The 27805-nt window shown below is 38.4% G+C and overlaps 2 protein-coding genes across 8 annotated transcripts in view; one reads left to right on the top strand and one right to left on the bottom strand.

The window, feature by feature from the left end:
• Positions 1–2415: 2415 nt before the first annotated feature.
• Positions 2416–11406, bottom strand: LOC143884736 (SNARE-associated protein-like protein). Its single transcript, XM_077388487.1, has 4 exons — positions 10985–11406; positions 7122–7286; positions 3763–3817; positions 2416–2721 (listed from the first exon to the last, which is right to left on the bottom strand). The coding sequence occupies exons 1-3, from the start codon at positions 11226–11228 to the stop codon at positions 3777–3779; spliced, it is 450 nt and encodes a 149-aa protein (XP_077244602.1). The 5' UTR covers positions 11229–11406; the 3' UTR covers positions 2416–2721; positions 3763–3776.
• A 90-nt stretch (positions 11407–11496) lies between these two features.
• LOC143884734 (transcription factor IIIB) overlaps positions 11497–27805 on the top strand; it is a 30887-nt gene continuing 14578 nt past the window's right edge. For 2 of the 7 annotated variants that reach the window (XM_077388484.1, XM_077388480.1), the window contains exons 1-3: positions 11497–11697; positions 24955–25011; positions 25362–25511. In XM_077388484.1, the coding sequence (XP_077244599.1) occupies positions 25395–25511 (117 nt within the window). In that variant the 5' untranslated portion in view covers positions 11497–11697; positions 24955–25011; positions 25362–25394. Of the gene's footprint in view, positions 11700–24757; positions 24859–24949; positions 25012–25361; positions 25512–27805 lie in introns of those variants that run through there. The other 5 variants (XM_077388482.1, XM_077388485.1, XM_077388486.1 and 2 more) reach the window with 5 other exon arrangements.

Below are 27805 nucleotides of genomic sequence, written 5' to 3'. Positions count from 1 at the left end.
GCTGTTGTGTCGTATGGGAACCTTTTTAGAGCAAGCTTTTGTATGAGCAGATTTGTCGATGCATACAATACAGATCAAGATAACACTTTTAGTAGATTCATTACACCAAGCCAATATAACAACACACTGAAACTTCACATGGATTACACTACCCATCTACTACAAAGAGAAAAACCCACTAGGCAAGATCCAATGAACCATGTTCAAGGAATTGGTAGCCTCTCAATCCTGTTTGAGAAGGAGAAAAGAAGGGAATAGGTGGGAGTTTGAAAAGGAGGGAAGGTGAGGATTGTAGGCATTGGAGGAAAGTCAGGCATCACAAATGGAAGTGGAAATGCGATTTGGGGAAGAGGGGGCAACTTCCCCAAACCCAGTACCAATCAAGGTTTGCCAAACCTCACCATGTTTCTTCCTCCATCTCCATATTGCTAGTTCCTAATCTTTTTTTCTTTTTTTTTGAAAGGTAACAACTTTATTGATTAAAAACAGAAAGAGGAGACAAGATGTCCCCTACATTACAGAGACCGATCAGCCCAGTACATATAACAATTAATTCATAATGTAATTCCTACCCAGCCCCCACCCCATTACATTTCACGGGATAATGATGCACATTGTATCCAGAGTAACACCCTATTAGCCAATTCGTCTGCCATCAAATTCGCCGTTCTCCTCCTATAAATGATGGTCCCATACTTCAGCGATATAGTTCTGTAGTCTCCATGGTCCCTTAGATTTGCCGGTGACCCACGCAATTACTAGTTCCTAATCTGGTTTCTTTCAGTTGGCCAGCATCAATAGCAGTGAAGAAAACAAGGTTGCCAAGCAAAAGTAAGGGTTAACAAGAAACAGGGTATGATAGAAAAATGAGAGCCATGGGTGAAATTCTCAAGAGGGAGAACTTGCATGCAGAAATTGTAAAACTCTGTTAATGAAGGCTTCCAAGCTTGGTTTGAATATGTCTTCTCCCAGTATTTTATGGTGCAGAAATTGTACAGAATTTGGAAGGTTGTGCCATGAACTAGGGAGCCTAAAACAATGAGGGATTTAACGAGCGTCAACTCAAAGCTCTTCTATTACTGGCTAATAAATGTGGGAGTGTGGTTAATCAAAACTAATGTCATTTCGAATAGAGAGGTCTTGGGCACAGCAGTTGGATCAGACCTTTTCCATTGTACCCATAAGTCCATAACCCAAGATACGAAATTATTTTTTGGAATGGGACCCAGATGTAGCCACAGAATATGATGGAGCGTCCTTCCTAGATCTGAATAGAAGGCGTCAATGTACAAAAATACCCAATTATATTCTCGTTCATTGATGCCGATATTACAAAACATTAAAAAATGTTACTTAAAACTTCTAACAACATCTCATTATTTAGCTTTTTTTCATTTCTCTGATGATCCAACTCCATATCTCGAATTTCTTTCCTCTTCCTTTCCCTAACCCAAAGCCCTAACTGTGTACAATGTAAATAGGAACTAGGAAACTCCGAAACCCAACTAAAAATATATTGTCAAAACTTAAAATTAGACGAACAAGTCAATTCAACATCCATATAATATGGAGGCCACAGGTATTGCTCCTAGTCAAATTGCATAACCGAACCTGGGAAGTCGGTATCTTCGCGCTCGAGTATCCGTTTCGGGCGACGGTTCGATTCAAAATGGACCGTGACTCAGACTTGGAAAATAAGAATAAAAAGCACTCTAAAAAGTATCCAACCAATAAGAGATCTAAATGGATCATGACCAATACATTTGAATCTGATTTGAAGTGAATCCATTGACACCCCTACAATCCAAAAGAACTCGAAGTGACTCAGACTTAGTAAGTCACAATGTGGAAAAGATCCGTGTCAATAATTATGATCTTACATTTCGACAAATCCTCAATATATTGTTCATTTGCAAGTGGATTCTTGATTGGATGCAAATACTGAAGAAGTGAAGTGATCATGGTATATGAATCCATGCCTGAATCTTCTGATCCATGGAAAATGCTCTGGAATTCAAAAGAGAAGGAGAAGAAAAGAGCAAAACTAAAGAAGTGATCACGGCATAATTAGGGTTTGGAATGTACTTCCTGCGAGTCCTTTCCTTTGGGCTCAGTCAATAAGATCCAATGTATGTCACCGACAGATAAACTGAATCATTTGTTTCCAGTGACAAGAAATCTCAATTCAAGAAATTGGAAACTATTCGCATCAGAAGTGGGAAATAATGGAGATATTTTTTCCCTCTTATTCTGCATTTCTTATCCCAATCAGCTCTCCGTCCTCATTGCTCTTTCTCCCCTTGTTTTCCTCTCGGTACTCTGCTAAGGGGAGGTGTCCATGGTAAATTGAAGGGCACCAATTCTTCAGTTTTCTTCTGGTTACTATTTAGTTTGTCTGATATCATGCGCTTGGTATGAAGAACATGGTTGTTATAAGTAAGATCACTATTTCTGAATCACACTATTTAGTTACAACCATAAATTCCCTCTAAAACCTCAACAAATACATCCCACCCAAATTTTCAAAATTCACAATCAATTAAGAAAAACAACCATATAATCTTCCTTAAATAAAAGCTTGGAAGAATAGAACATAAAAGCAGAGCCACGGCAGCCACTCTACTTTCCCTACTGTTGTAACTTGTAACAACACAATTAACACTTCTCAGTCAAGTTGGATCAATCTAACGGAAGCAAACATGAGTATCTTCTTCTCTGCACCTGGGAAGTTCACATATCCCCGAGATTAGTAGATTAATTGAGATCAGATAAGAATCGATCACTTGTTCTCATCAGGAGAAAAGAAAATTTAATAAAAAATGAACAGATGGGATACAAAGAATAGAGCAACTCTAATGCATGGTGCCAAAAACAACCAAAAACAAAATCAACTCCGCAATTAGAAAGATTTACTTCCTAAGATTTCAAAATAGTGACTCTATCAAAGCTGAGTAAGGGGCCCATTCCGAGTCCTCAGCTAAGTTTTCGAGTTGAAAAGGCTTCTTTACAGTATGGTTCTTATTAAGTTTTTTCAAGTATTCCAATGAGTTTCTCGAATACAAGTTTGCAATTAGTAAATCAAATTTATTGAGTACTTAATCAAAGATTTTTCGGCATTTAAGAAAGCAATGATGCCTTTTTAGTTTTGATTTATTCAAATCAACTCATGGAGTTTTTAATACTTTTTTAGTTTACATCCACTTTCATCTGCAACAAAATTTGCTTCACATAATCTGCAATGCATTGGCCCACTAGCACAGATGAGAGGAAATGAATATTGTTTGTTGTTGAATCAATCACGGTGAAACCATTACTAACAATCTTTTCTAGGTCTTGTAAACAATAAAAAACCCACAAGGTTCTTTTCATGTTTAATTAGAAATCTACTACACTTAAAACTATACACAAAGGCTCTGGACTCGGAAGATTTGTTGCAAGCATCGATATACTAAAGACAAAGTACACCTCGAGATCAATTCCCTTGAATGAAAAGAATCTTGCCCAACATAACCAAATTGAACATCTGCTTAGGCTGATAAGGGAAATACATGATTTGAATGGACTCAACACTGGACTCCAGAAGTAAGGGTACAACTGTCCCAAAAGAAATGAATCCACACTAACACTCTGTATAGTCTAGAACTCTAGATTAACATGGACACTTTGATTCACTGTCATGCAAGTTTTGTGCACGTTATCATTGATTATTCCAAGAGCACAGAAAATAAAACCAAGTACGACAATAGGAACCAAAGGAAGTACCCGAGCCACCATGGTCAATGTTGATTTTGTCCAGCAATATCTGGCTTCACTTTCTCTGAAAATAAGGGTTTAAATGAAAGCTATTAAGCAATCGAATATAAGACAGAGCAATCGACAACAGAAAAGAGGAAAATAACATAAGCCTTCATACAGTAAATCAAAGTAATTCTCGGAGAGCAGTTGCTATTTTATCTGGAAGCTGTCTATTTTTGTTTTTTTCTTCTTGGGAACAATGCTATTTTCAAAGCGATTAAGAGCAGAGGGTATGTAAAACAGGATTTTTTTTTTTTTTGCTAGCAATGACATTCACCGAGTCTCCTTTCACCCACAAAACACCAACAATCTTTACAATGAAAATTTGAAGACCAGGAAGAAGCGAACAAGCTTCCACTTTGTTTGAATCGGTAGTGACACGTCCAAAGAAGACCAATACAACCTCCCATTATCATAACCGAAAACACTTCCTAACACAACCAGCCCTGGGTCCCAATGGAAGAACCGTCAAATCCAAGTTCAGTAACATGAAGAAGTGTCGGAGACCATCCCCAAGCTCTATTTCAGTATTTCTACAAATCACATCCTCATTCCTAGATATGCTCTCGACATAGTATTCACCCAATTGGCCGACTCAACATGACAGTTTTAACTTCCCAAATTAATCTTTTTTCTTGAAGCTACTGCTCTATTTCAGTATTTCTACAAATCACATCCTCATTCCTAGATATGCTCTCGATATAGTATTCACCCAATTGCCTGACTCAATATGACAATTTTAACTTCCCAAATTAATCTTTTTCCTTGTAGCTACTTTCTCTTAAAAAATAAGCAGATTCCTTTTATTCTATATAGTTCATGCGACCGCAAACATGGCTAAACTCCAAAGAATCTGCCCTTCACAGCCACGGCGATGGAAAAACCATTCCATCAAATGTTTAGATGGAGAGAACCAAACCAAACCAATCAACTCTAACCAAAAACCTGCCCCTTCCCATTCCTTAATCTAATCCTAATCTCAGACACAAACTCAATCTAATGTGACACAGTGACTACCATGCTCTGGGCCCCTTACCTCTACCTAAAGATTTGCATTCCCACCACCACCACCACCACCCCTCTTCTTGCTTAGAAAGTGGGTATGCAGGTTTAGGAAGGAGAAAGAGGCTCTTCGAAGAAATATAATTTCAGGGAAATATACTCTTCCCTCTCTTGCTAAAGGACCTTTTCAAAGTTGGAGTCCAATCAAATTTGAAACAGTTGCCATCATGTGGAATGCGGCTCCATGTGCGATCTTATGGGCTGTAAGGAAAGAGAAAAATTGGTGAGTTCAAAAGATGGTCATGGAAGCAGCTTCTACGGGATATCAAGTTCACTCTTGCAAGCTGGGTTGTTGGCAAAGAGGTCTTTAAAGGCATTTTTGTGACTGATCTATTTAGAAGGTGGAAAGAAATATTAGAAGACAGGAAACATAAGAGGATGAGAATATCATTGTAGAAACCTCTCCCTATAGGGACGATGAAGCTGAATTTTGATGGCTGTTGAGCTGTTCTTTGGGCAATCCAGGCCTGGTTAGAATCGGAGGGGAGTTTAGAGATGGTAATGTGGGAATTCTCGGGGCCCAGTGGTCATGGAAGTATGAATGAGGAGGAAGAAATGCTCTCCTCACCGTAGTCACAAATATTTGCCTCGGGAATTTCTCATGAAGTGTATATCTAGGGAGATTTTAAATTTTTTTGTTACTTTGGGTTTATATCGAGAAAGAAACTTGAAAAATAGAATATTTGAAAATCTATGTAAATATATAATTCAAGGAAAATAAAAAATATCATAAAATTATTGCAATATTATCCCAATATTTTTCCCAATAAATAATAAAAATGAAAATATTATGAAATTTTCAAAAATCTAGGAGAAATTTCTGGATTTATTGTTTTGTCAAACTGTCGCAATAAGATCGCAATATTTTGAAAAATTCGGAGATATTTGTGACTATGCTCCTCACTAGATTGCATATCTTCAACGCTTCGATGGTCAGTTGATTGTGGAAGAAGATCCTCACAACATGATTGAGTGGGGAGATGGAAAGAGTAGTGGTTCATGGAGATTGGGCAGTTATAAACGAAAATTTCAATTTATCTAGGGATAGGGATTTTTCTTTTCTACATATGCTTAGGGAAGCCACCAGCCTTGCCAACTCTTTGGCCAAAGCCAGAGTAAGCAAATATGTGCTAACCGAGGGGTACGCTCTGTCCCTGTTATATGTCTTTCTCTGTTCTATAAAATAAATTATTCCCCATTTTCAAATACCAAAAAAAAAAAGCACCTGCTGTGTGTCACTGTCATGCAAAACATAAATAAATAATGATTGCCATTCTCAATCATAATTTTCGGACTACCAGTTTGTTTCTGTCATTTCGCTTGTCACAGTTCTAAAGAGTGCTTAAAAACTCGTTGACTTAACTCGGAACTCGCCTGAGTCGACTCCCTTCTACCTTAGCCGCGTTCCGCGTTGCACCACACCCGCATTCCGTGTTTTGCCCTATAGAGTCAATAAAAACTCCTTTGACTCTCCCGAGTTATGACCACGTCAACCGCAGCCACACCAAGTCGACGAGACGACAAGGATTGTTCTTAGCCGCGTTCCGCGTCAAATCCACATTTTTAAACAATGGTTCTAAATTGTTGTGTTAGCGGAGAAATTAAGAGGGACAATACCTCAATTTGTATTAAAGGTTGGCAGTTCTGCTCTGATCAGTTTACTGTCCGTAGTAGTTGGTGCAAATTTCATAAATATGGTCAGAGATGATTCTCTCAATAAAAAAGAAAGAGTTCACTGTCCAAAATACCCTTGAAGTGATAAGATGAACGCACTAGTAGCATGACTACACCAGCAACCTTCTACGTGTACACAATATGAAATTGTAACCTGTGATACTAACTACAAGGATTTCATACTTTAGGGCACTTGTAAGGCCAGAAAATCATTATGGCTATCATATTTATGTATATAAAGCAAGAAGATACTCAACTTTACGTTAGGCATATGAATGAAGAGGGATAAAAAAGATGCAGAAATAGAGAAAACAATGTAAACAGCGACCTTCTTAGACAATATAGTTCCTGTTATCTCCTGCAAAAAATATACAACATGAAAGAGATATTTTTCATGCCAGTAGACATTTCTCAATTATCTTTCTGAATGGGACAAGAAATAAAACTTCTTAATTATGATCTGTCACATGCAGTTTAGAAATTAAAGTCTTGCGGGAACTCCTGGAATAGTAAAAAAAAAAAAAAAAAAAACAAAGAAATAAACATACACTGAAAGAAATGATGACAGTATTTAAAGATCAGAATGCTACCATGTGACAAGCCTGCAGAAAGCATCCGATCTATGTTATCAACACGCCGTTGTATCGATTTTAAAAGTGAGTTCAATGATGAAACTCTCTTACGAACTCCTGATATCTTGGCTGCATGTTGCATAATGAATGGCAAAGGTGCGTCTTCCAATAGTTGATCCAGTTCTACAAAAATGCACCCAAAAAGAAGTAAATAACACAAAGCTCCAATTTTATAATTTTACAACTAAGGTCAATCCAAGAAAAATGCAATGCAAGTGAACTCCACCATAAATGTAAAGTAACAAACCATAGGATGCCAGACTAATCTATAACATTGGTATCCATGTGCGTAGATCATATGGTCTAAGTAAGCCATGATACCCAGATACGTATACAGATTTGGACAGGAACATGGAAGGGAGAAATGACACAACATTTTTAAAAATGTAGGACACGGATACAATTATGGGGCTCCCATGCTACAAGAAATGACACAAGAAATCTATAAATAAAATAGCATAAAACTTAACGAGATTCAACTTAGACGATGGAATTAATAATCGATTTAAAAAGCATTTATGGGTCTCATATTCAAAGTTAAAATTGCAAATATAAGACACTAAGAAGCAAAAAAAAGACAGTTAAGTTAAATAGAGAGATATATGTTTGAATCAAGACAATTATATGAAGTACTGTAGAGTATCCGGAAACCATGTCGTGTCGGACACAGTACATTAGACCTCAAGAAAATATTTTAATATCATAGCCGTTAAGAATTACTGGAATTATTTCCCATTCTGTATTAACGTGTGGGGGTCTATCCTGAATATGGGTCACCACAATTTATGGGGAATAGTTACCAGGAAACCTGTTTCCTCTTACAAATACCTAGGTTTGTTGCTTCCAGCATTCATTTCAAGCATCAGGGTAACTATTATAATAATTTAATATAATAATTCAGGTTTCGGTTGAGACCGAAACCGAAATTGGGCAAACTAGAAACATTACAAAATTTCGTCCGAAATTTCGAAATTTTGTTTTCCCTGAAATTTCGGGCCGAAATTAAAAAAATATCACCAAAAAATCTGGGTTTTATTAATTATTTAATATTATCACGAAATTTCAGCCGCAATTACCGAAATTTCAGGGATTTCGCTGAAATTTTGTAGGGGATAAAATATTATGGTATTTGATTTCAAGAGATTTCATCCGAAATTTCCGAAATTTTGGTTTCAGTGAGGACCGAAACGCACTCCGATACCGAAATTTAAAACCTTGATCACTAGTACCCTTTACATAGTATTCTGAAGCATTTAAGAGATTAAACATGATACTGACAGGGTCACCCCTTGCATCCTTCAAATTATGACTAACAACATCAGTCATTAGATTACGCCCAACATACCCAAAAAATGTATGATAATATTAACCAAAACAAATACATCAGAGGTACTATGATAATAAATGGATCTAATCTGAATTGCATAGTTGGCTGTCACCTCAATGATGAAAAGTAAGTGTACAAATTCGAGTGTAAAAACTAAAATGATCAAGGCATGATGCCTAATTTCTAGATTTGTAGTCTGCTCCAGTTTGTAGATCATGGTTCTAGATGCAGCCGGTCAACCCAATCTATTGCTTATCGACTCGTAACTCAACCAGATTGACCAGGGGTCTGACCAGGCTCCAAATACGAAGTCCAGAGTCCAATTTACTAAAGTTGGTGGATCTCGTTTTCTAAAATCAACAAATTTTCATTTGCCCAAATGAGTTCCAACTCAGAAATTGGAAGAGCTAACTCTAGTGTCAGAGCTGATAATTATGACTTATGCATTAAATGGAGAGCTTGAACCTGACCGAAGATAACATAGACTCCTCTAGAAATTTAAGTAACAATACATGTGTTTGCCCAAATCACTAGCAGAGATGATTGGAGTGTGGGCTTTTGCTCCTTGGACCGCTTTTGGTAAGCTTCCTTGGTTTCTATGTTCCCAGCAACAGTTGAAACTTGCGAGTCCTCAATTTGTGGTTCAGCTTTATCATTCAGTGGGTTGTGGAGAAGAAACTGCGGGTTGGTATTTCCAGTGATGGGTTTAGGAGGTTGTGGTACAACTTCGTCTCAGTATTCTTCAAGAGGATTCCTCATCACCAAATTGAGCACCCTCACCCAAAACCACCCCATCACCCAACATGGTTGACTCCATTGAGCTTAACTTTGAAGGTTCTAGTTTTAGGAACCTGGGCCTGGTTGGAATACGCAGCATTATCAAAGACCACCTTGGAGTGTCTAGCCTGGCCTATTCGGGTCCTATTGAATGCAAGGACTAAAATGAGGGTGGGGTCTTTGTGCTTAGATGGGGCATTAGGCTTTGGCCCAAGTCAAAGATTGATCCTTTGATCGTGGAGGCCGATTCGAGAAATGTCGTTAGATGGATGCAATCCTAAGAGGTCTTTCTTTGGATAGCAAACACGAGTGAGGAGTCCTTGGATCACCCAAGTAGTTATGAGGTCTTGTTTCAGTATGTTAGGCAGTCGACCAATAAGTTTATACATGGAGTTGGAGCGAGATGGGGTTTTCTAGAGATACTACGTCTAATTCTAATTCATATCCTCTAGATACTACCTCAATATCCAGATAATCCGCAATGGTCGCTATGTAATTAACAACTTTGGTGAAAAAGGTTTAAGAATGTTGAAGCCAATGATTCCCCACACCATATATCCAGCCAAAATAGATATTCTCCCCCTTTCTAACACAAAAAGAAATATTCGAACTATACATTAAGAATTCAATTTTCCATCAATTCCAAATGGGGGGCCATCATTGATCCATTCTCCAAAACAAAGGCATCTCTCCTCCCATTGATATTTGGCTAAGAAAACCCTTTGTCCACAACTCGTCCTTATTGCTAAAGAGTCTCCACCACCACTTGGCCAACAAAGCCAAGTTTTGTATCTGAATGTTTTGTATTCAAAGAACACCATACACTTTCAGCTTACAGACATATTTCCAATTAATTAGATGGACCCTCTTAAACACCAAATCGCCATTCCATAAATAATTCCGATTTATTATCTCATTTTCTCAGCCATGGGGGAAGAGATTGGGCACATAGATAGGAAGGAGTGAGGATATTTGAGGGAGGCTTCTAACATGTTAATCCTTCATGGGGAAGACAAATATTAATTTTTTCCAAGTCTCAAACTAAGACTCAATTATTTCAAAAACAGGGTCCCAAGTCATGGGGACGAAGCCCTCCATCTTTCAAGGGAATACCACAGACGGTGTCCACCTTAAAACCAATAATGGATGAAAACCATTCCACCTCTGTCTGATCCATAGTGAGTCCACACACATGAGACTTCTCCATTAACTTTCTCCTTTGAGACCATCTCGGCCTTCCTCTTGTAGTTTTTCTTTCTCACTAAGGTCCCATTTGGATTGCATGAATTTTTTGGAAAAGAAAAACTTTTTTCGAAATTTCATGCTTTTCTGTCGTTTGATTACATTTGAAAAATAAATTAAAAAGTGAGTTGAACCACCACAGTTCAAGTTTTACTTACAGGGACCTTTAATTTATAATGATATTCTTAAAATTTATTACTTCCCTCTAAATTGTGAAAATAAAAAATTTCCTCAAGAAATATTTTCCTTGCAATCCAAACACTCGACAAGAAACTATTTAGTCACTTATGTGGAAACAGCAGTGAAAAAAACTAAAAATTTCATAAAAAACCATCATAAAATCTCCTCTTTAAACATATAAAATAGCAACTAAATATCATTTCCTAGTAGCTGATAATTCACATCAGACAAGACAAGAACAAAAGCGTAAAAAAAAATCAAAAACCCTATTAATTCAACAGAGATCAAAGAATACCACGAGTAAGGCGATCGATCGAAGAGGAGAGCTGGTCTTGACTCTTAACTGTATTTTCAGCTCTGAAGTCGAAATCCCTAATCAGAGAGCCGAGCATTGAAGAAATTGCTTTAGCGAGAGCATCTGAGCTCTCGATGGGATCATTTGAAGAAGAAGTCGAAGGCTCCGAAATCTCGCTTCCACGAATTTCTAGGGTTTCTAAAGGCCGAGATTCTTCGAGAGATGGGGGATCTCCACCTAACATAGCCAAAAAATTTCATTGGAGGAGGTTTTGGGAAGAGAAATCCATAGGCCGAGAGAGATTGAGGATTGAGGGAATGCAATTCTAGGGTTAGCCGAGATCTTTCTTATTATGCTCAGTCCTCTTATTTTCTTTTTCCCCAGTTTTCCGCGCAAACATGGTTTTTTTCCGCGGAAACTCTGCTTTTGGATGTTCTTTTACTTTCCCTGTAAACTTTTTAATCCGACGTGTAAAATAAATAAATAAAACGTGTAAAATGACTTTCCTTCACTTCACTCGGGGCTCTTTTCCGAGCCCTAATATCGGAAACTCCTCTTTTCTCCCGAGTTTCCCCTACATCGCGTGGGTTTGAGAAAAAAAAAATTCCTCGCATCTTCAACCTCTCTCCACCAGCCATCTGCAAGTCTGGATGTAGCATTTGGTACCCTCTCAACCTTCAGCTTCATCATCTTCAAGCTTCAAAAGCAAACCAGCTAATCTCTCTCTCTCTCTCTCTCTCTCTCTCTCTCTCTCTCTCTCTCTCTCTCTCTCTTTGCTTTTTCATTTTTCTTCTCTATACAAACAGCTTATGATTGAAACCCTATTTCGTTTTCTGTGAAATAGGGTTGGTGTTTTGTGGTACTGGTTTTTCTGATTGAAACCCTATTTTGTTTCTGTGAAATAGGGTTCTAGTGGTACAGATTTTTTTTTATTGAAACCCTATTTCGTTTCTGTGAAATAGGGTTTTTCTGATTGAAACCCGAAATGGAGTTCGACTCAGATTTTTGTGATTGAAACTAGAAATGGAAATGGAATTTCCAACAAGAGTTTGTTTGATTTTTCCAACAATGGTCTGTTTGTTTTTTTTAATTTGATTCTTGTTTATGTGAAATAGGATTTTCCAAGAAAGATATGTTTGTTTGCATTTGATTATGGAGATCTCTAAATACAATGTGTTTTGTTTTGATCTTGGGTTGTTTCCGTTATTTTTCTGCTCTCAATTTATCAGTTTAATTGTTATATTGTTATTCCTTTTATGTGTTACAAGCCACTTTCCATGTCGTGTGTGGGGCTTATAACAATTGTTATTGTTATTGTTAGTTTGATTGACTTCTGTAAGAACCGGTAAAATATATATATATATAAATATAAAAATGGCCTCATAGGTGGGTAATCATCGGCCATTACTCATTTTCCCCAAGTTAATCGGGCATGAGGACATCTGGCATAATGGGGCGTACACGATTCGAACCCAAGTCTAAGCTAAGATTGAACGGCTTCCTACCACTAAGCCACCGCCCCAGATGTCAACAAAAACGGAATAGATATATATATATGTTAAAAATTTCCAATAGTCACTATTCACAATTACTATTCACAATAGTCACTATGCGAGATTACTATGCAGAAATACTATGCAAGTTCACTATTGAGATACACTATTTAAAAGTATTATTCACAGTAGGACCCACCGAGTACTATTCATAAGCGGGTCCCACATCAGCGGGCCCCATACAAGCAGGCCCCACATAAGCGGATCCAACACCAGTGGGTCCCACATCAGCGGGTCCCACACGAGCGGGCCCCACGACCAGCGGGTCCTACCACCAGCGGGACCCATCCCTAGTGGAAACGAAAATATCATCGCACCGACGAAAATAATAATAAAAAAATGCAAAAATACTATTGACCGACAAAATTAATAATAAAAAAATATTATTAACTATGCAAAATACTGTTAACCGACGAAAATAATAATTTAAAATAGTAAATAGTTTTTATTATGCAAAAGTACTATGCAAAAATACTATTGACCGACAGAAATAATAATTTAAAATAGTAAATAGTCTTTACTATGCAAAAAGTACTATGCAAAAAAAATGTCTATAAATAGAGGAGGAGGAGGAGAAGAAAAGGAGAAGAGAAGAGAAGAGAAGAGAAGAGAGAGAGAGAGAGAGAGGAAGAGAAGAGAAGAAAGAGAAAGAGGAAGAGAGAGAGAGAGAAGAAGGAAAAAGAAAATCCACTACCAAGTAAGTCTTTTATAATAGTCTCTCTTTCATGGTTGGTTCTACCACCTAAAATTATTTGAAAGCAATGATCTCTTTCAATGGTTGGTTCTACCACCTAAATTATTTAATGATCTCTTTCATGGTTGGTTCTACCACCTACCTATATTTTATTTGAAGTAATGGTTGGTTTTACCACCTATATGGATAAAGTAATGGTTGGTTCTACCACCTATATACTTAACGGTGAAATACTAGCATAGTAACCGTAAAGTAAACTTTATCAACTTATGGTGAAATGAATAGTAACATGCGGGGCCCACATGAATAGTAACATGCGAGGCCCACATGAATAGTAACATGCGGGGCCCACATGAATAGTAGCATGTGGGGTCCACATGAATGGTAACCTATGGGGTCCACATGCATATTAACATGTGGGGTCCATATGAATAGTGTCTGCTAGGCCCCATGATCTTGAAATATGAATTTGATAACAAATAATATGGGGTCCACAGGGAACATTATTTTGGACATAGATGGACATTACCTGGATAGAAAGGACACTACCTTAAAATATGAATTTGATGATAACTGTTAATTTTTGGGCCCACTTGGTAGGGAGGCATACACGTGCAAGGTGGAACCACCCTCAAATTGGGGTATATATATCTTTGGTGGAAGTTTGATATAAAAAAATGAGACAGCAGTATAGCGCCTCAAAATGAGTGTCTATGCCAAAACAGAACGTGAATATGATTTTATCTTCAGGATGATGCCCCTCACACCCTCACTTAGAGGCCGTCCCAATATATATACATCCGAAGTCTTTACAAGGCAGGTGATACCTAACTTTGCTCGTACGACTTTCAATGTATCCAACAAGAATGGTGAAGTATTTGATTTACATTGTTTCTAAGTTATTCTATATTATATGTTGAAATGGATTCAGTTTAAATTGTATTTATTTGAAATGATTCGGAAAATCTCGAGGAAAGGTAGGAAAGGTTGCTGGGCTGTATATGGAAAATTTCTCCTCACTATGTAGACGTGTTTTAAAACTGGGGAGGGCGTGGACCCAAAAGGGCAGTGACCCAAAAGGGCATGACCCAGAACCGGATAATAGCAGACAATATCTACATGGGTAGGATCGGGATTTCACATCATGGTATCAGGGCTGGACCTTCTATCATATTGGAAAAGTATTTGTTCAGTTTATTTGAATTGAATTCTGGTTTAGAAAATCTCTATGAATTATTGTGTTGGAAAAGTATTTGAATGTTATTTGAATAAATATGGATCTTGATCTGCTGTTTAGATTGAACTATCATACCTGCTAGGTTACTATCACTCTGCTTGACGTTGATTCCTCCACCACAGGGGTTGAGGCATTAGATGGCGGAGCATTTGCAAATGAAGGAACCATGGGATAAGGGACTGTGTGATCAGAGAGTTTGTTCCTGAGTTTTTACATTTTGACGCCTTGCGTCATTTACCATGTCTATCAATACTTTGTTATGATAAGACGACATCTTTCAGTTGTAATAAGATTCTATCGTGATCGTGGTTGTATAAAAAAAATAAAAAAAAATATTTCCATGATTTTTACTTTCTTTTGCTTGTAGCGACTTGACGGAAATCGGGTCGTTACAGTTATGGTATCAGAGCCATACCTCCTCTAGTACGATCTGCCAACAAGGACGTTGGGCCCTTTAAGGGGGGTGGATTGTAATAGTCCCACATCGGAAGCGGAGAGAGAAAGTTCCTGGATTATATGTTGTAGACCCCATTCCCGGGTTTACGGAAAATCTGGTGCTTGTGGGTTGTGTCGTTAAGTAGGGTTAGATAGCTAATAGGTGACATATGATGTGTCACATTTCAAGGGTAAACTGGAAAAAAAAAAAAAAAAAAAAAAAAAAAAAAATTGATAGTGGTCCACCATCAAAGAACTTGTGCCCCCACTGTGGAAGGATTCACGTTGGGCAATGCTGGAGAAGAAGGGCTTGCCCTAAGGCACCAGCCTTCATCCAAAACCGCCCACCTCCGCCACAATATCACCCGGTGCAAACAAATCAGCAGAACCAGGAAAGAAGAAATCAGTACCGCCCTCTGACCCAAGATAAGAACGCACAGCCAGGAACTGAAAAGCGTTTCTTCGCCCTAATCAACGAGGTACAGGATGGGGCCTAATCAACGATGACAACGAGGTACAGGATGGGGCAACAGAAGGTCAGAAAACTTATTTATAAATTATGGATTATGGGAAACAAGGGAATTCATAGGAGTAAAATGTCTGCCTAGAATAGAAGATTAGTAGTATTTAAGAGGCAGTGCAGATTATGATGGATTTCACAAGACGTTGATTTCTAATCAAAATTAAGATTTACAAAGTAAAGGAGATGATCTTAAATTATCATGTGTCGAGATTCTGATTATCAAGATATCTAGGTTATGGGCGTAGGAATTTCGGGGACGAAATTTTTTTTAAGGGGGGTAGAATGTAAGAACCGGTAAAATATATATATATATAAATATAAAAATGGCCTCATAGGTGGGTAATCATCGGCCATTACTCATTTTCCCCAAGTTAATCGGGCATGAGGACATCTGGCATAATGGGGCGTACACGATTCGAACCCAAGTCTAAGCTAAGATTGAACGGCTTCCTACCACTAAGCCACCGCCCCAGATGTCAACAAAAACGGAATATATATATATATATGTTAAAAATTTCCAATAGTCACTATTCACAATTACTATTCACAATAGTCACTATGCGAGATTACTATGCAGAAATACTATGCAAGTTCACTATTGAGATACACTATTTAAAAGTATTATTCACAGTAGGACCCACCGAGTACTATTCATAAGCGGGTCCCACATCAGCGGGCCCCATACAAGCAGGCCCCACATAAGCGGATCCAACACCAGTGGGTCCCACATCAGCGGGTCCCACACGAGCGGGCCCCACGACCAGCGGGTCCTACCACCAGCGGGACCCATCCCTAGTGGAAACGAAAATATCATCGCACCGACGAAAATAATAATAAAAAAATGCAAAAATACTATTGACCGACAAAATTAATAATAAAAAAATATTATTAACTATGCAAAATACTGTTAACCGACGAAAATAATAATTTAAAATAGTAAATAGTTTTTACTATGCAAAAGTACTATGCAAAAATACTATTGACCGACAGAAATAATAATTTAAAATAGTAAATAGTCTTTACTATGCAAAAAGTACTATGCAAAAAAATGTCTATAAATAGAGGAGGAGGAGGAGAAGAAAAGGAGAAGAGAAGAGAAGAGAAGAGAAGAGAGAGAGAGAGAGAGAGGAAGAGAAGAGAAGAAAGAGAAAGAGGAAGAGAGAGAGAGAAGAAGGAAAAAGAAAATCCACTACCAAGTAAGTCTTTTATAATAGTCTCTCTTTCATGGTTGGTTCTACCACCTAAAATTATTTGAAAGCAATGATCTCTTTCAATGGTTGGTTCTACCACCTAAATTATTTAATGATCTCTTTCATGGTTGGTTCTACCACCTACCTATATTTTATTTGAAGTAATGGTTGGTTTTACCACCTATATGGATAAAGTAATGGTTGGTTCTACCACCTATATACTTAACGGTGAAATACTAGCATAGTAACCGTAAAGTAAACTTTATCAACTTATGGTGAAATGAATAGTAACATGCGGGGCCCACATGAATAGTAACATGCGAGGCCCACATGAATAGTAACATGCGGGGCCCACATGAATAGTAGCATGTGGGGTCCACATGAATGGTAACCTATGGGGTCCACATGCATATTAACATGTGGGGTCCATATGAATAGTGTCTGCTAGGCCCCATGATCTTGAAATATGAATTTGATAACAAATAATATGGGGTCCACAGGGAACATTATTTTGGACATAGATGGACATTACCTGGATAGAAAGGACACTACCTTAAAATATGAATTTGATGATAACTGTTAATTTTTGGGCCCACTTGGTAGGGAGGCATACACGTGCAAGGTGGAACCACCCTCAAATTGGGGTATATATATCTTTGGTGGAAGTTTGATATAAAAAAATGAGACAGCAGTATAGCGCCTCAAAATGAGTGTCTATGCCAAAACAGAACGTGAATATGATTTTATCTTCAGGATGATGCCCCTCACACCCTCACTTAGAGGCCGTCCCAATATATATACATCCGAAGTCTTTACAAGGCAGGTGATACCTAACTTTGCTCGTACGACTTTCAATGTATCCAACAAGAATGGTGAAGTATTTGATTTACATTGTTTCTAAGTTATTCTATATTATATGTTGAAATGGATTCAGTTTAAATTGTATTTATTTGAAATGATTCGGAAAATCTCGAGGAAAGGTAGGAAAGGTTGCTGGGCTGTATATGGAAAATTTCTCCTCACTATGTAGACGTGTTTTAAAACTGGGGAGGGCGTGGACCCAAAAGGGCAGTGACCCAAAAGGGCATGACCCAGAACCGGATAATAGCAGACAATATCTACATGGGTAGGATCGGGATTTCACATCATGGTATCAGGGCTGGACCTTCTATCATATTGGAAAAGTATTTGTTCAGTTTATTTGAATTGAATTCTGGTTTAGAAAATCTCTATGAATTATTGTGTTGGAAAAGTATTTGAATGTTATTTGAATAAATATGGATCTTGATCTGCTGTTTAGATTGAACTATCATACCTGCTAGGTTACTATCACTCTGCTTGACGTTGATTCCTCCACCACAGGGGTTGAGGCATTAGATGGCGGAGCATTTGCAAATGAAGGAACCATGGGATAAGGGACTGTGTGATCAGAGAGTTTGTTCCTGAGTTTTTACATTTTGACGCCTTGCGTCATTTACCATGTCTATCAATACTTTGTTATGATAAGACGACATCTTTCAGTTGTAATAAGATTCTATCGTGATCGTGGTTGTATAAAAAAAATAAAAAAAAATATTTCCATGATTTTTACTTTCTTTTGCTTGTAGCGACTTGACGGAAATCGGGTCGTTACAGTTATGGTATCAGAGCCATACCTCCTCTAGTACGATCTGCCAACAAGGACGTTGGGCCCTTTAAGGGGGGTGGATTGTAATAGTCCCACATCGGAAGCGGAGAGAGAAAGTTCCTGGATTATATGTTGTAGACCCCATTCCCGGGTTTACGGAAAATCTGGTGCTTGTGGGTTGTGTCGTTAAGTAGGGTTAGATAGCTAATAGGTGACATATGATGTGTCACATTTCAAGGGTAAACTGGAAAAAAAAAAAAAAAAAAAAAAAAAAAAAAATTGATAGTGGTCCACCATCAAAGAACTTGTGCCCCCACTGTGGAAGGATTCACGTTGGGCAATGCTGGAGAAGAAGGGCTTGCCCTAAGGCACCAGCCTTCATCCAAAACCGCCCACCTCCGCCACAATATCACCCGGTGCAAACAAATCAGCAGAACCAGGAAAGAAGAAATCAGTACCGCCCTCTGACCCAAGATAAGAACGCACAGCCAGGAACTGAAAAGCGTTTCTTCGCCCTAATCAACGAGGTACAGGATGGGGCCTAATCAACGATGACAACGAGGTACAGGATGGGGCAACAGAAGGTCAGAAAACTTATTTATAAATTATGGATTATGGGAAACAAGGGAATTCATAGGAGTAAAATGTCTGCCTAGAATAGAAGATTAGTAGTATTTAAGAGGCAGTGCAGATTATGATGGATTTCACAAGACGTTGATTTCTAATCAAAATTAAGATTTACAAAGTAAAGGAGATGATCTTAAATTATCATGTGTCGAGATTCTGATTATCAAGATATCTAGGTTATGGGCGTAGGAATTTCGGGGACGAAATTTTTTTTAAGGGGGGTAGAATGTAAGAACCGGTAAAAAATATATATATATAAATATAAAAATGGCCTCATAGGTGGGTAATCATCGGCCATTACTCATTTTCCCCAAGTTAATCGGGCATGAGGACATCTGGCATAATGGGGCGTACACGATTCGAACCCAAGTCTAAGCTAAGATTGAACGGCTTCCTACCACTAAGCCACCGCCCCAGATGTCAACAAAAACGGAATAGATATATATATATGTTAAAAATTTCCAATAGTCACTATTCACAATTACTATTCACAATAGTCACTATGCGAGATTACTATGCAGAAATACTATGCAAGTTCACTATTGAGATACACTATTTAAAAGTATTATTCACAGTAGGACCCACCGAGTACTATTCATAAGCGGGTCCCACATCAGCGGGCCCCATACAAGCAGGCCCCACATAAGCGGATCCAACACCAGTGGGTCCCACATCAGCGGGTCCCACACGAGCGGGCCCCACGACCAGCGGGTCCTACCACCAGCGGGACCCATCCCTAGTGGAAACGAAAATATCATCGCACCGACGAAAATAATAATAAAAAAATGCAAAAATACTATTGACCGACAAAATTAATAATAAAAAAATATTATTAACTATGCAAAATACTGTTAACCGACGAAAATAATAATTTAAAATAGTAAATAGTTTTTACTATGCAAAAGTACTATGCAAAAATACTATTGACCGACAGAAATAATAATTTAAAATAGTAAATAGTCTTTACTATGCAAAAAGTACTATGCAAAAAAATGTCTATAAATAGAGGAGGAGGAGGAGAAGAAAAGGAGAAGAGAAGAGAAGAGAAGAGAAGAGAGAGAGAGAGAGAGAGGAAGAGAAGAGAAGAAAGAGAAAGAGGAAGAGAGAGAGAGAAGAAGGAAAAAGAAAATTCACTACCAAGTAAGTCTTTTATAATAGTCTCTCTTTCATGGTTGGTTCTACCACCTAAAATTATTTGAAAGCAATGATCTCTTTCAATGGTTGGTTCTACCACCTAAATTATTTAATGATCTCTTTCATGGTTGGTTCTACCACCTACCTATATTTTATTTGAAGTAATGGTTGGTTTTACCAACTATATGGATAAAGTAATGGTTGGTTCTACCACCTATATACTTAACGGTGAAATACTAGCATAGTAACCGTAAAGTAAACTTTATCAACTTATGGTGAAATGAATAGTAACATGCGGGGCCCACATGAATAGTAACATGCGAGGCCCACATGAATAGTAACATGCGGGGCCCACATGAATAGTAGCATGTGGGGTCCACATGAATGGTAACCTATGGGGTCCACATGCATATTAACATGTGGGGTCCATATGAATAGTGTCTGCTAGGCCCCATGATCTTGAAATATGAATTTGATAACAAATAATATGGGGTCCACAGGGAACATTATTTTGGACATAGATGGACATTACCTGGATAGAAAGGACACTACCTTAAAATATGAATTTGATGATAACTGTTAATTTTTGGGCCCACTTGGTAGGGAGGCATACACGTGCAAGGTGGAACCACCCTCAAATTGGGGTATATATATCTTTGGTGGAAGTTTGATATAAAAAAATGAGACAGCAGTATAGCGCCTCAAAATGAGTGTCTATGCCAAAACAGAACGTGAATATGATTTTATCTTCAGGATGATGCCCCTCACACCCTCACTTAGAGGCCGTCCCAATATATATACATCCGAAGTCTTTACAAGGCAGGTGATACCTAACTTTGCTCGTACGACTTTCAATGTATCCAACAAGAATGGTGAAGTATTTGATTTACATTGTTTCTAAGTTATTCTATATTATATGTTGAAATGGATTCAGTTTAAATTGTATTTATTTGAAATGATTCGGAAAATCTCGAGGAAAGGTAGGAAAGGTTGCTGGGCTGTATATGGAAAATTTCTCCTCACTATGTAGACGTGTTTTAAAACTGGGGAGGGCGTGGACCCAAAAGGGCAGTGACCCAAAAGGGCATGACCCAGAACCGGATAATAGCAGACAATATCTACATGGGTAGGATCGGGATTTCACATCATGGTATCAGGGCTGGACCTTCTATCATATTGGAAAAGTATTTGTTCAGTTTATTTGAATTGAATTCTGGTTTAGAAAATCTCTATGAATTATTGTGTTGGAAAAGTATTTGAATGTTATTTGAATAAATATGGATCTTGATCTGCTGTTTAGATTGAACTATCATACCTGCTAGGTTACTATCACTCTGCTTGACGTTGATTCCTCCACCACAGGGGTTGAGGCATTAGATGGCGGAGCATTTGCAAATGAAGGAACCATGGGATAAGGGACTGTGTGATCAGAGAGTTTGTTCCTGAGTTTTTACATTTTGACGCCTTGCGTCATTTACCATGTCTATCAATACTTTGTTATGATAAGACGACATCTTTCAGTTGTAATAAGATTCTATCGTGATCGTGGTTGTATAAAAAAAATAAAAAAAAATATTTCCATGATTTTTACTTTCTTTTGCTTGTAGCGACTTGACGGAAATCGGGTCGTTACAACTTCAGAGGGTTGGACCCACTTATTTTAGACTAGATTCTATGTTGGCATCATTCTGCATGTCAGTTTGTCACAGTTTTATGTTTAACATGTTTCTATTGAGTTTCCCTGCAACAAAACACATATTTCTGTAGTTTCTGTTAGTTTATGTCAGGTTTCTGTGCAACGAAATGCTCATCTGACGGGTTTTCTGTCAGGTTTATTTTCCTTCACTTTCCTTTCTGCCACATTAGTTTACTTCCCTTCACTTCCCTTTCCTTTCCTTTCCCGACGATAGAGAGGGCATAGTTCCACACTTCCTCTCTCCACTTGAGCCTTATTCTTCCACGCCCCCACGTATATGGCATAAGCCCGTATAGTCCAGCATTTTTTTAAAAAGTACTGTATGACCACAGCATGATGATCCAACCCATCCATTTGATGGGCCACAATGTAAATTAGGATTTATCTTTGCACAATTTATTTACATTGTGGCACATCAAATTGATGGTTTGGATCATCTCACGGTGCTTGTTACATCTTGCAAAAAGTAGACCTGGCAAAACCGACCCGTGCCCGTGGGTCGACCCGGCCCACCCGCAAATTTGCGGGCACAGGTTGGAATTTTCGTGACCCGTGGGTCACCCAACCCACCAAAACATGGGCCGTGTCAGGTTAACCCGCGGGTTTTGTGGATTTTGATTTTTGTTTTTTATTTTTATTTAAAAAGATGAAAAACCAAAGGTCAAGATCAAAAGATCAAAAGCCTAAACAAAGGGAGTTAGGGTTTTATCTTTTATACCTTTTTAGACTTGGGGAGTTAGGGTTTCTTATTTCTATAAAGAGAAGTGAAGGAGAAGAATTGAAGAAGACACCTTCGATCCTGCCACCATCCGAGAAATCTCATTTCTCTTATTCTTGGAGAGAGAGAGAGAGAGAGAGAGAGAGAGAGAGAGAGAGAGAGAGAGAGAGAGATCCCAAAACCCTTTTCCCCTTCTCCATTCATCTTCTCCGGTGAGGGTACCGGAGCTCTGGCAAACAATATTTTTGTATTTTCGTCTATTTTTTTTTACTTACACTACTATTTTCATTTCATTTAATTTCTTCATCTTTGTCACCTCTTTTCATTCAGATCTGATTTATCTCTAAACCCTAATCTATTTTTTTTCTTCTTCTCCGGCCAATCACCGGCGAGATTCCAACGAACACCTTTTCTTCTCCTCAACCATCTTCACTACTAGAAACCTCTACCTCCACCATTTTCACTACCATTTCCTAGATCTAAACCCTAAATCTGACCTTTCCTTGTTAGTTATGGCCATTTTCACTTCAGCTTCGGTTAATTTCCATCAGATCTAACCTTTTCTTATCTCATCTCCGATCGTCCTTTATACTTACCATCTCAAGCAAATTTCAGGGGTGAATTTATCACCGCCAAATAAAAAACACTATTTTGGAAAAAATTGCGGGTAACCCGCGGGTCGACCCAACCCACCCGCACTGGGTATGGGTCACCAGGTTGCTAACCCGTAGGAATGCGGGTCATTTTGGCCCGGAACCCGCATGACCCGCACCTGCATGACCCGCAGGTCGACCTGACCCGACCCACCCGTTTGCCAGGTCTAGCAAAAAGTGACCCGGGTCCACTTGGGCCACCTGTAATTTATGGGTTTGGTCACTAAATTAGTGACCCCTTGAAATTTAACCCAGCCCGTATGGGTCTCATAAAAAACTGGGCCTGGCCAGGTGGATCTGCGGGTGCATGTAGAAACCCAAATGATCCAGATTTTATATGGTGTAAGCCCTTGTAGTTATGTATTTTGCAAAAAGTACTATACGGACCACATCATAGGATGATCTAAACCGTCCATGTGATGGACCACAACGGAAATAGGTTGTGCCCAAAAATCATTTCCATATGATGATCCTAGCCCTCCGATCCATAGAGGTTTCCATAAATAATAATATGCAATTCCTCCGTAGATTAGAGGGCTAGGATCGTCCTATGGGAAATATTTGTTTGGGCACAACCTACTTACGTTGTGTTCCATCACATGGATCATCCTATTATAGCGTGGGAATAAAAACAGCCAGAAAAAGGGGGTCACCCGGCCCGTACGGATGGGGTCGTTTCACCGAATTGTGACCTGTAAAATTGCGATCATTTATGACCCGGACCTGTACGGATTGGGTGAAACTCGGCCTGCGAACCCCTTTGCCAAGTCTAGTGTATGTGCGCTAAAAATGCTAGACTTTACTGCTCTGTTTGGTTGCTGGGTTTTTTTTGTTCCCAGGATTTATGTGGGTAAAGGTTTAGTGGTCACATCAGCTTTTTCTTGCTGACATCAGCAAAATCTTGTCTTGAAAAGGGTGTTATCTCTTTCTCTCTCTACCCTCTCTCTCCACTCATCATAATATCTTTCTCTAATTAATGTTTGTCCCCTCTTTTGTCTCCTACCTTTACCCACATAAATCCCAGGAAAAAAAAAAACCCAGCATCCAAACAGAGCAGTACAAGTTTACTCTTGGATTTTATATGTTGTGTGGGCTGTGAGTCTGACATTTTTTCAAAAAGGTACAGTGAGGCCTACTTTATAGGATGATCCGAATCGTTCATTCGTTTGGCAACAACTATTAAATAAGTTGTGCCCGTGGGTCATTTCCATAGGATGATCTTAACCCTCCAATCTACAGAGGGATTGCACATTATAGAAAGCTCTATAGATCAGAAGGTTAGGATCATCCTATGGAGATGATCTACGGGGTACAACCTATCTAGGTTGTGGGACAACAAATGAACAGTTTGGATCGACTTATAAATTGGCCCCGGCTGTAGTCTTGGTAAAATACTGGTCAGCACATAAATGCTCATATTTTACCAGCCTGTGGATGTAGTGCACAGGAAGGATATTCTTTTTAGTTTTTAACTAGGGAGAAGATTTTTTTCACCCCCCTGTAAGATTATGCGCCCCCTTTTAACCGAATTGTGAGCAGACTTTAACGCTTTTTGACTTCAAATCACGTTAACAGTGGGCGCATAATCCTACTGGAGGATGAAAAAATCACCTCCCTTTTAACTATGGACTGTTCATCGTGCAAAAAGTAAAAACACACACGATGACAGATTAGGGTCTCTCTCTCTCTCTCTCTCTCTCTCTCTCTCTCTCTCATATCGATTTTACGGGAACCAAAATGGGTTTCTAGGGTTTCTTTTGCTGCAAGCGGGTTTGCTCGGGAACCAGGTTTTGTATTGAATTTTGAAAGCATTTCGTAGATTTCATGTCTTTGCTTCCTGAACAGTGTAGATTAATCACGTCTTTATTTCCTGAACAGCGCAGATTAATCGGCCTCTCTACTACTGATCGTACAACCCAAGTTTGCATCCTTCTTCAGAGGTTTGTGCTCACATTTTAAATCATGATTTTACTGATCCTTTTTCTCTTTTGCTCTTTGTTGTGGAACTCTCCGTAAATCTATGCGATCATGCACTTCTAGGAATGATTCTTCTTCTTTTTTTGTACCCTTTTTCTTGTTTGTTGCTACTTGTTTGCAATCTGTGCCAATAATTGATTTAATTACCATCACTTTTTCAATTTACATCAGAGAAACTAATGCTTATTCTGTTGCATTGTTCGCTTGTGTGCTCTTAGAAAAAGATAACTTTTGATATTTTTATTACCATCACTTGTTCAATTTACATCATAGAAACTAATGCTTATTCTTTTGTTCATTTGTGTGCTCTTAGAAAAAAAGATAACTTCTGATATTTTTCGGTGATATGGATAAACTACTGGAGTTTGGAAGAAAAGCTTTATTTGTAGTCAGAGTGCTCTCTGGATACGAAGAAAGGAGAATCCGATCATACAGATTGCAGCTCCAAAAGCGACTTGAACTGGTAAGCCATGCTTATCTTAATGTTAACTTCCGTCCATATTTATGTCTTAAGTCATCGAGAAGAGTTCTAAGTAAATTTGTTTATCCTGGACTACTCAGAAAGTAATATAGAATACACAATTCGATCCCTTCAAAGTGCTTGCCAATAAGTTTGATCTAATTTTTTTTTTTTTTTTGAAATGGTAATTTGATCTTAATATTTTCAAACAGATCTTTCTATGTAATGGTTCAGATAGAAATTACGATGGAAATTTTCATATTAAAACCATTTTCTGGTATTGGAAAGTTAGTAGTTCTTACTTCTTAGTCTTTCCAGTTTCGTATCTTTTTCTTTATTTACCCTTGTGAATGGGATTCCCTGTATTTCCGGCAACTATGCTCCTCAACTGCTCTGTTCAGAGCAGTACAATTACTGGTGCTGATCGCCAGTGTGGAAATCTGGGTACCAACTTTTGACTTGGATTACACAAGGCCAGTCCTTTAACTAACTTGACAGACTTCATTATAGCTTTCCAAATTATTCACGTAATAATTTATATTACCTGATATTTAGAGGCTATTGGACAATTTGTATAATCTCAACAATTATGAAAAACATTAGAAATGAATACAACATAAATGCACCTTCCAGCTGTCGTGATGAAAATAATTAAAAGAATAGTTTTTTTTTTTTGGATTTTAATCGAAAATCTTATATCATAATTCAGTAAATAAAGCTATATATATATGTGTGTGTGTGTGTGTGTGTGTGTGTGTGTGTGTGTCGGCACGAACATGTTTTGATAATGGGAGGAACTCATGTTGCCCAATATGTTTTTCGGAATTGTAATAGCCTTTTACAACTTATTAAAATATATGACAAGGTGAGTTCATCTCATTATCATAACATATATAGGGAGCTTTTGACCTTTTTACATGTTCAGCTTACATTAGTAAATGGACAATAATATATTAGACCTAATATACCCCTACTTACTGGCAATAACATAATTTTTAATTTGGGTTTTTTTTGTCATTTTGGAACAATTATGATTAAGGACATGTTTGGTTAACCCTAACATCGTGATTTTGGGGAAGTTTTCAAAATTGCGATAATAACACGTACAATGTTACAAATGAGGTGTTTGGATAACATACATTTGCCAGATTTCTTTTGAGAGAAGAAACTTAAAAATCACTATTTGCATGGAGGGGAAGCCGTGAGACATCAGAACCTGTCTCCCCTCTTTCCCGTGCACCCACCCCCTTTTTCCAATTCACACACTTCATATTGAATCTCTCTTTCACTCCATATGTTTATTCGATCAACCTCCTTCTGCCCTTCTTAGTTCTTGATCTTCGTCGAGGGCCATAACCTTGCTCACCAGCCATAGTTTTAAAACTCCCTCGCGTCATCGCGGACTCTCCCGATTCAACTTCCTTTTACCTTGGCCACGTTCCGCGTTTTGCCCTATAGAGTCAATAAAAACCCCTTTTGACTCCTGAACTATGACCGTGTCAACCGAGTGCTCAACCACGTCGTGCCGAGTCAACTAGGATTTTCTTCAGCCGCGTTCCGCGCCACTTCCGCTTTTTTAAACACCGTAACCAGCAGCAACATTTCTACATTTCCTTAGCTTCATGGTCCAGTCAGGTTTGAGCTGAGAACAAGCATGGTGAGAAGTTAATGGTTAGGATTGAAGGGTGCTTCTGGGTTTGGGTTTCCCGTAATCTATCTTGATAGGAGTAATTTCCTCTTTGGTTTTGACTGCTTCTACATGCGTTTGGTCGTTTGCTGCTTTGCTGCATCCTTTGATTGTCTTTTCCCTTCACTTCGCTCAGTCAAAGGTTGCTGAAAATGGATAGAGAGATGCTGGGGGTTTGGAGGTCGGAAGGGGGAGCTTCAGCATCTCGTTGCACACTGAGAGCATCTGCTTTTTTTTTTTAATGGCAAGAGCATCTCCTTCTATCTTACTCTCTTTAAAATGATAACTTGAGAAAACTAAGCCGAGCTCGCTAATATGACATTAGGGTCATTTCGCGGGCATTAACCAGAGAATGGCTCAAATCCTAGAGTTGTACTTTTTTTTGAATGGCATCCTAGAATCATACTTATTGGATTTTTTGCAGTTTTCCAATTTAGTTGCTTGCAGATGGATGATTGTGAGAAGAGCCAAACTAAAATCAATTGTGAGTATCAAGATTTGAGTTAACATCGTGAGATGTGTATGTAATTGGAATTGTTGATCTTGTAGATCATCATGAGGCCACCCACATGGTCTTGTTCTCATACAGAATGAACATCCTATCCATGAG

The sequence above is a fragment of the Tasmannia lanceolata genome, unplaced genomic scaffold (genome assembly GCF_043159265.1).
Source record: "Tasmannia lanceolata isolate RefF3 unplaced genomic scaffold, GAP_Taslan_0.1 ptg000008l, whole genome shotgun sequence".
NCBI lineage: Eukaryota > Viridiplantae > Streptophyta > Magnoliopsida > Canellales > Winteraceae > Tasmannia > Tasmannia lanceolata.
This window is presented reverse-complemented; position numbering and strand designations above follow the sequence as displayed.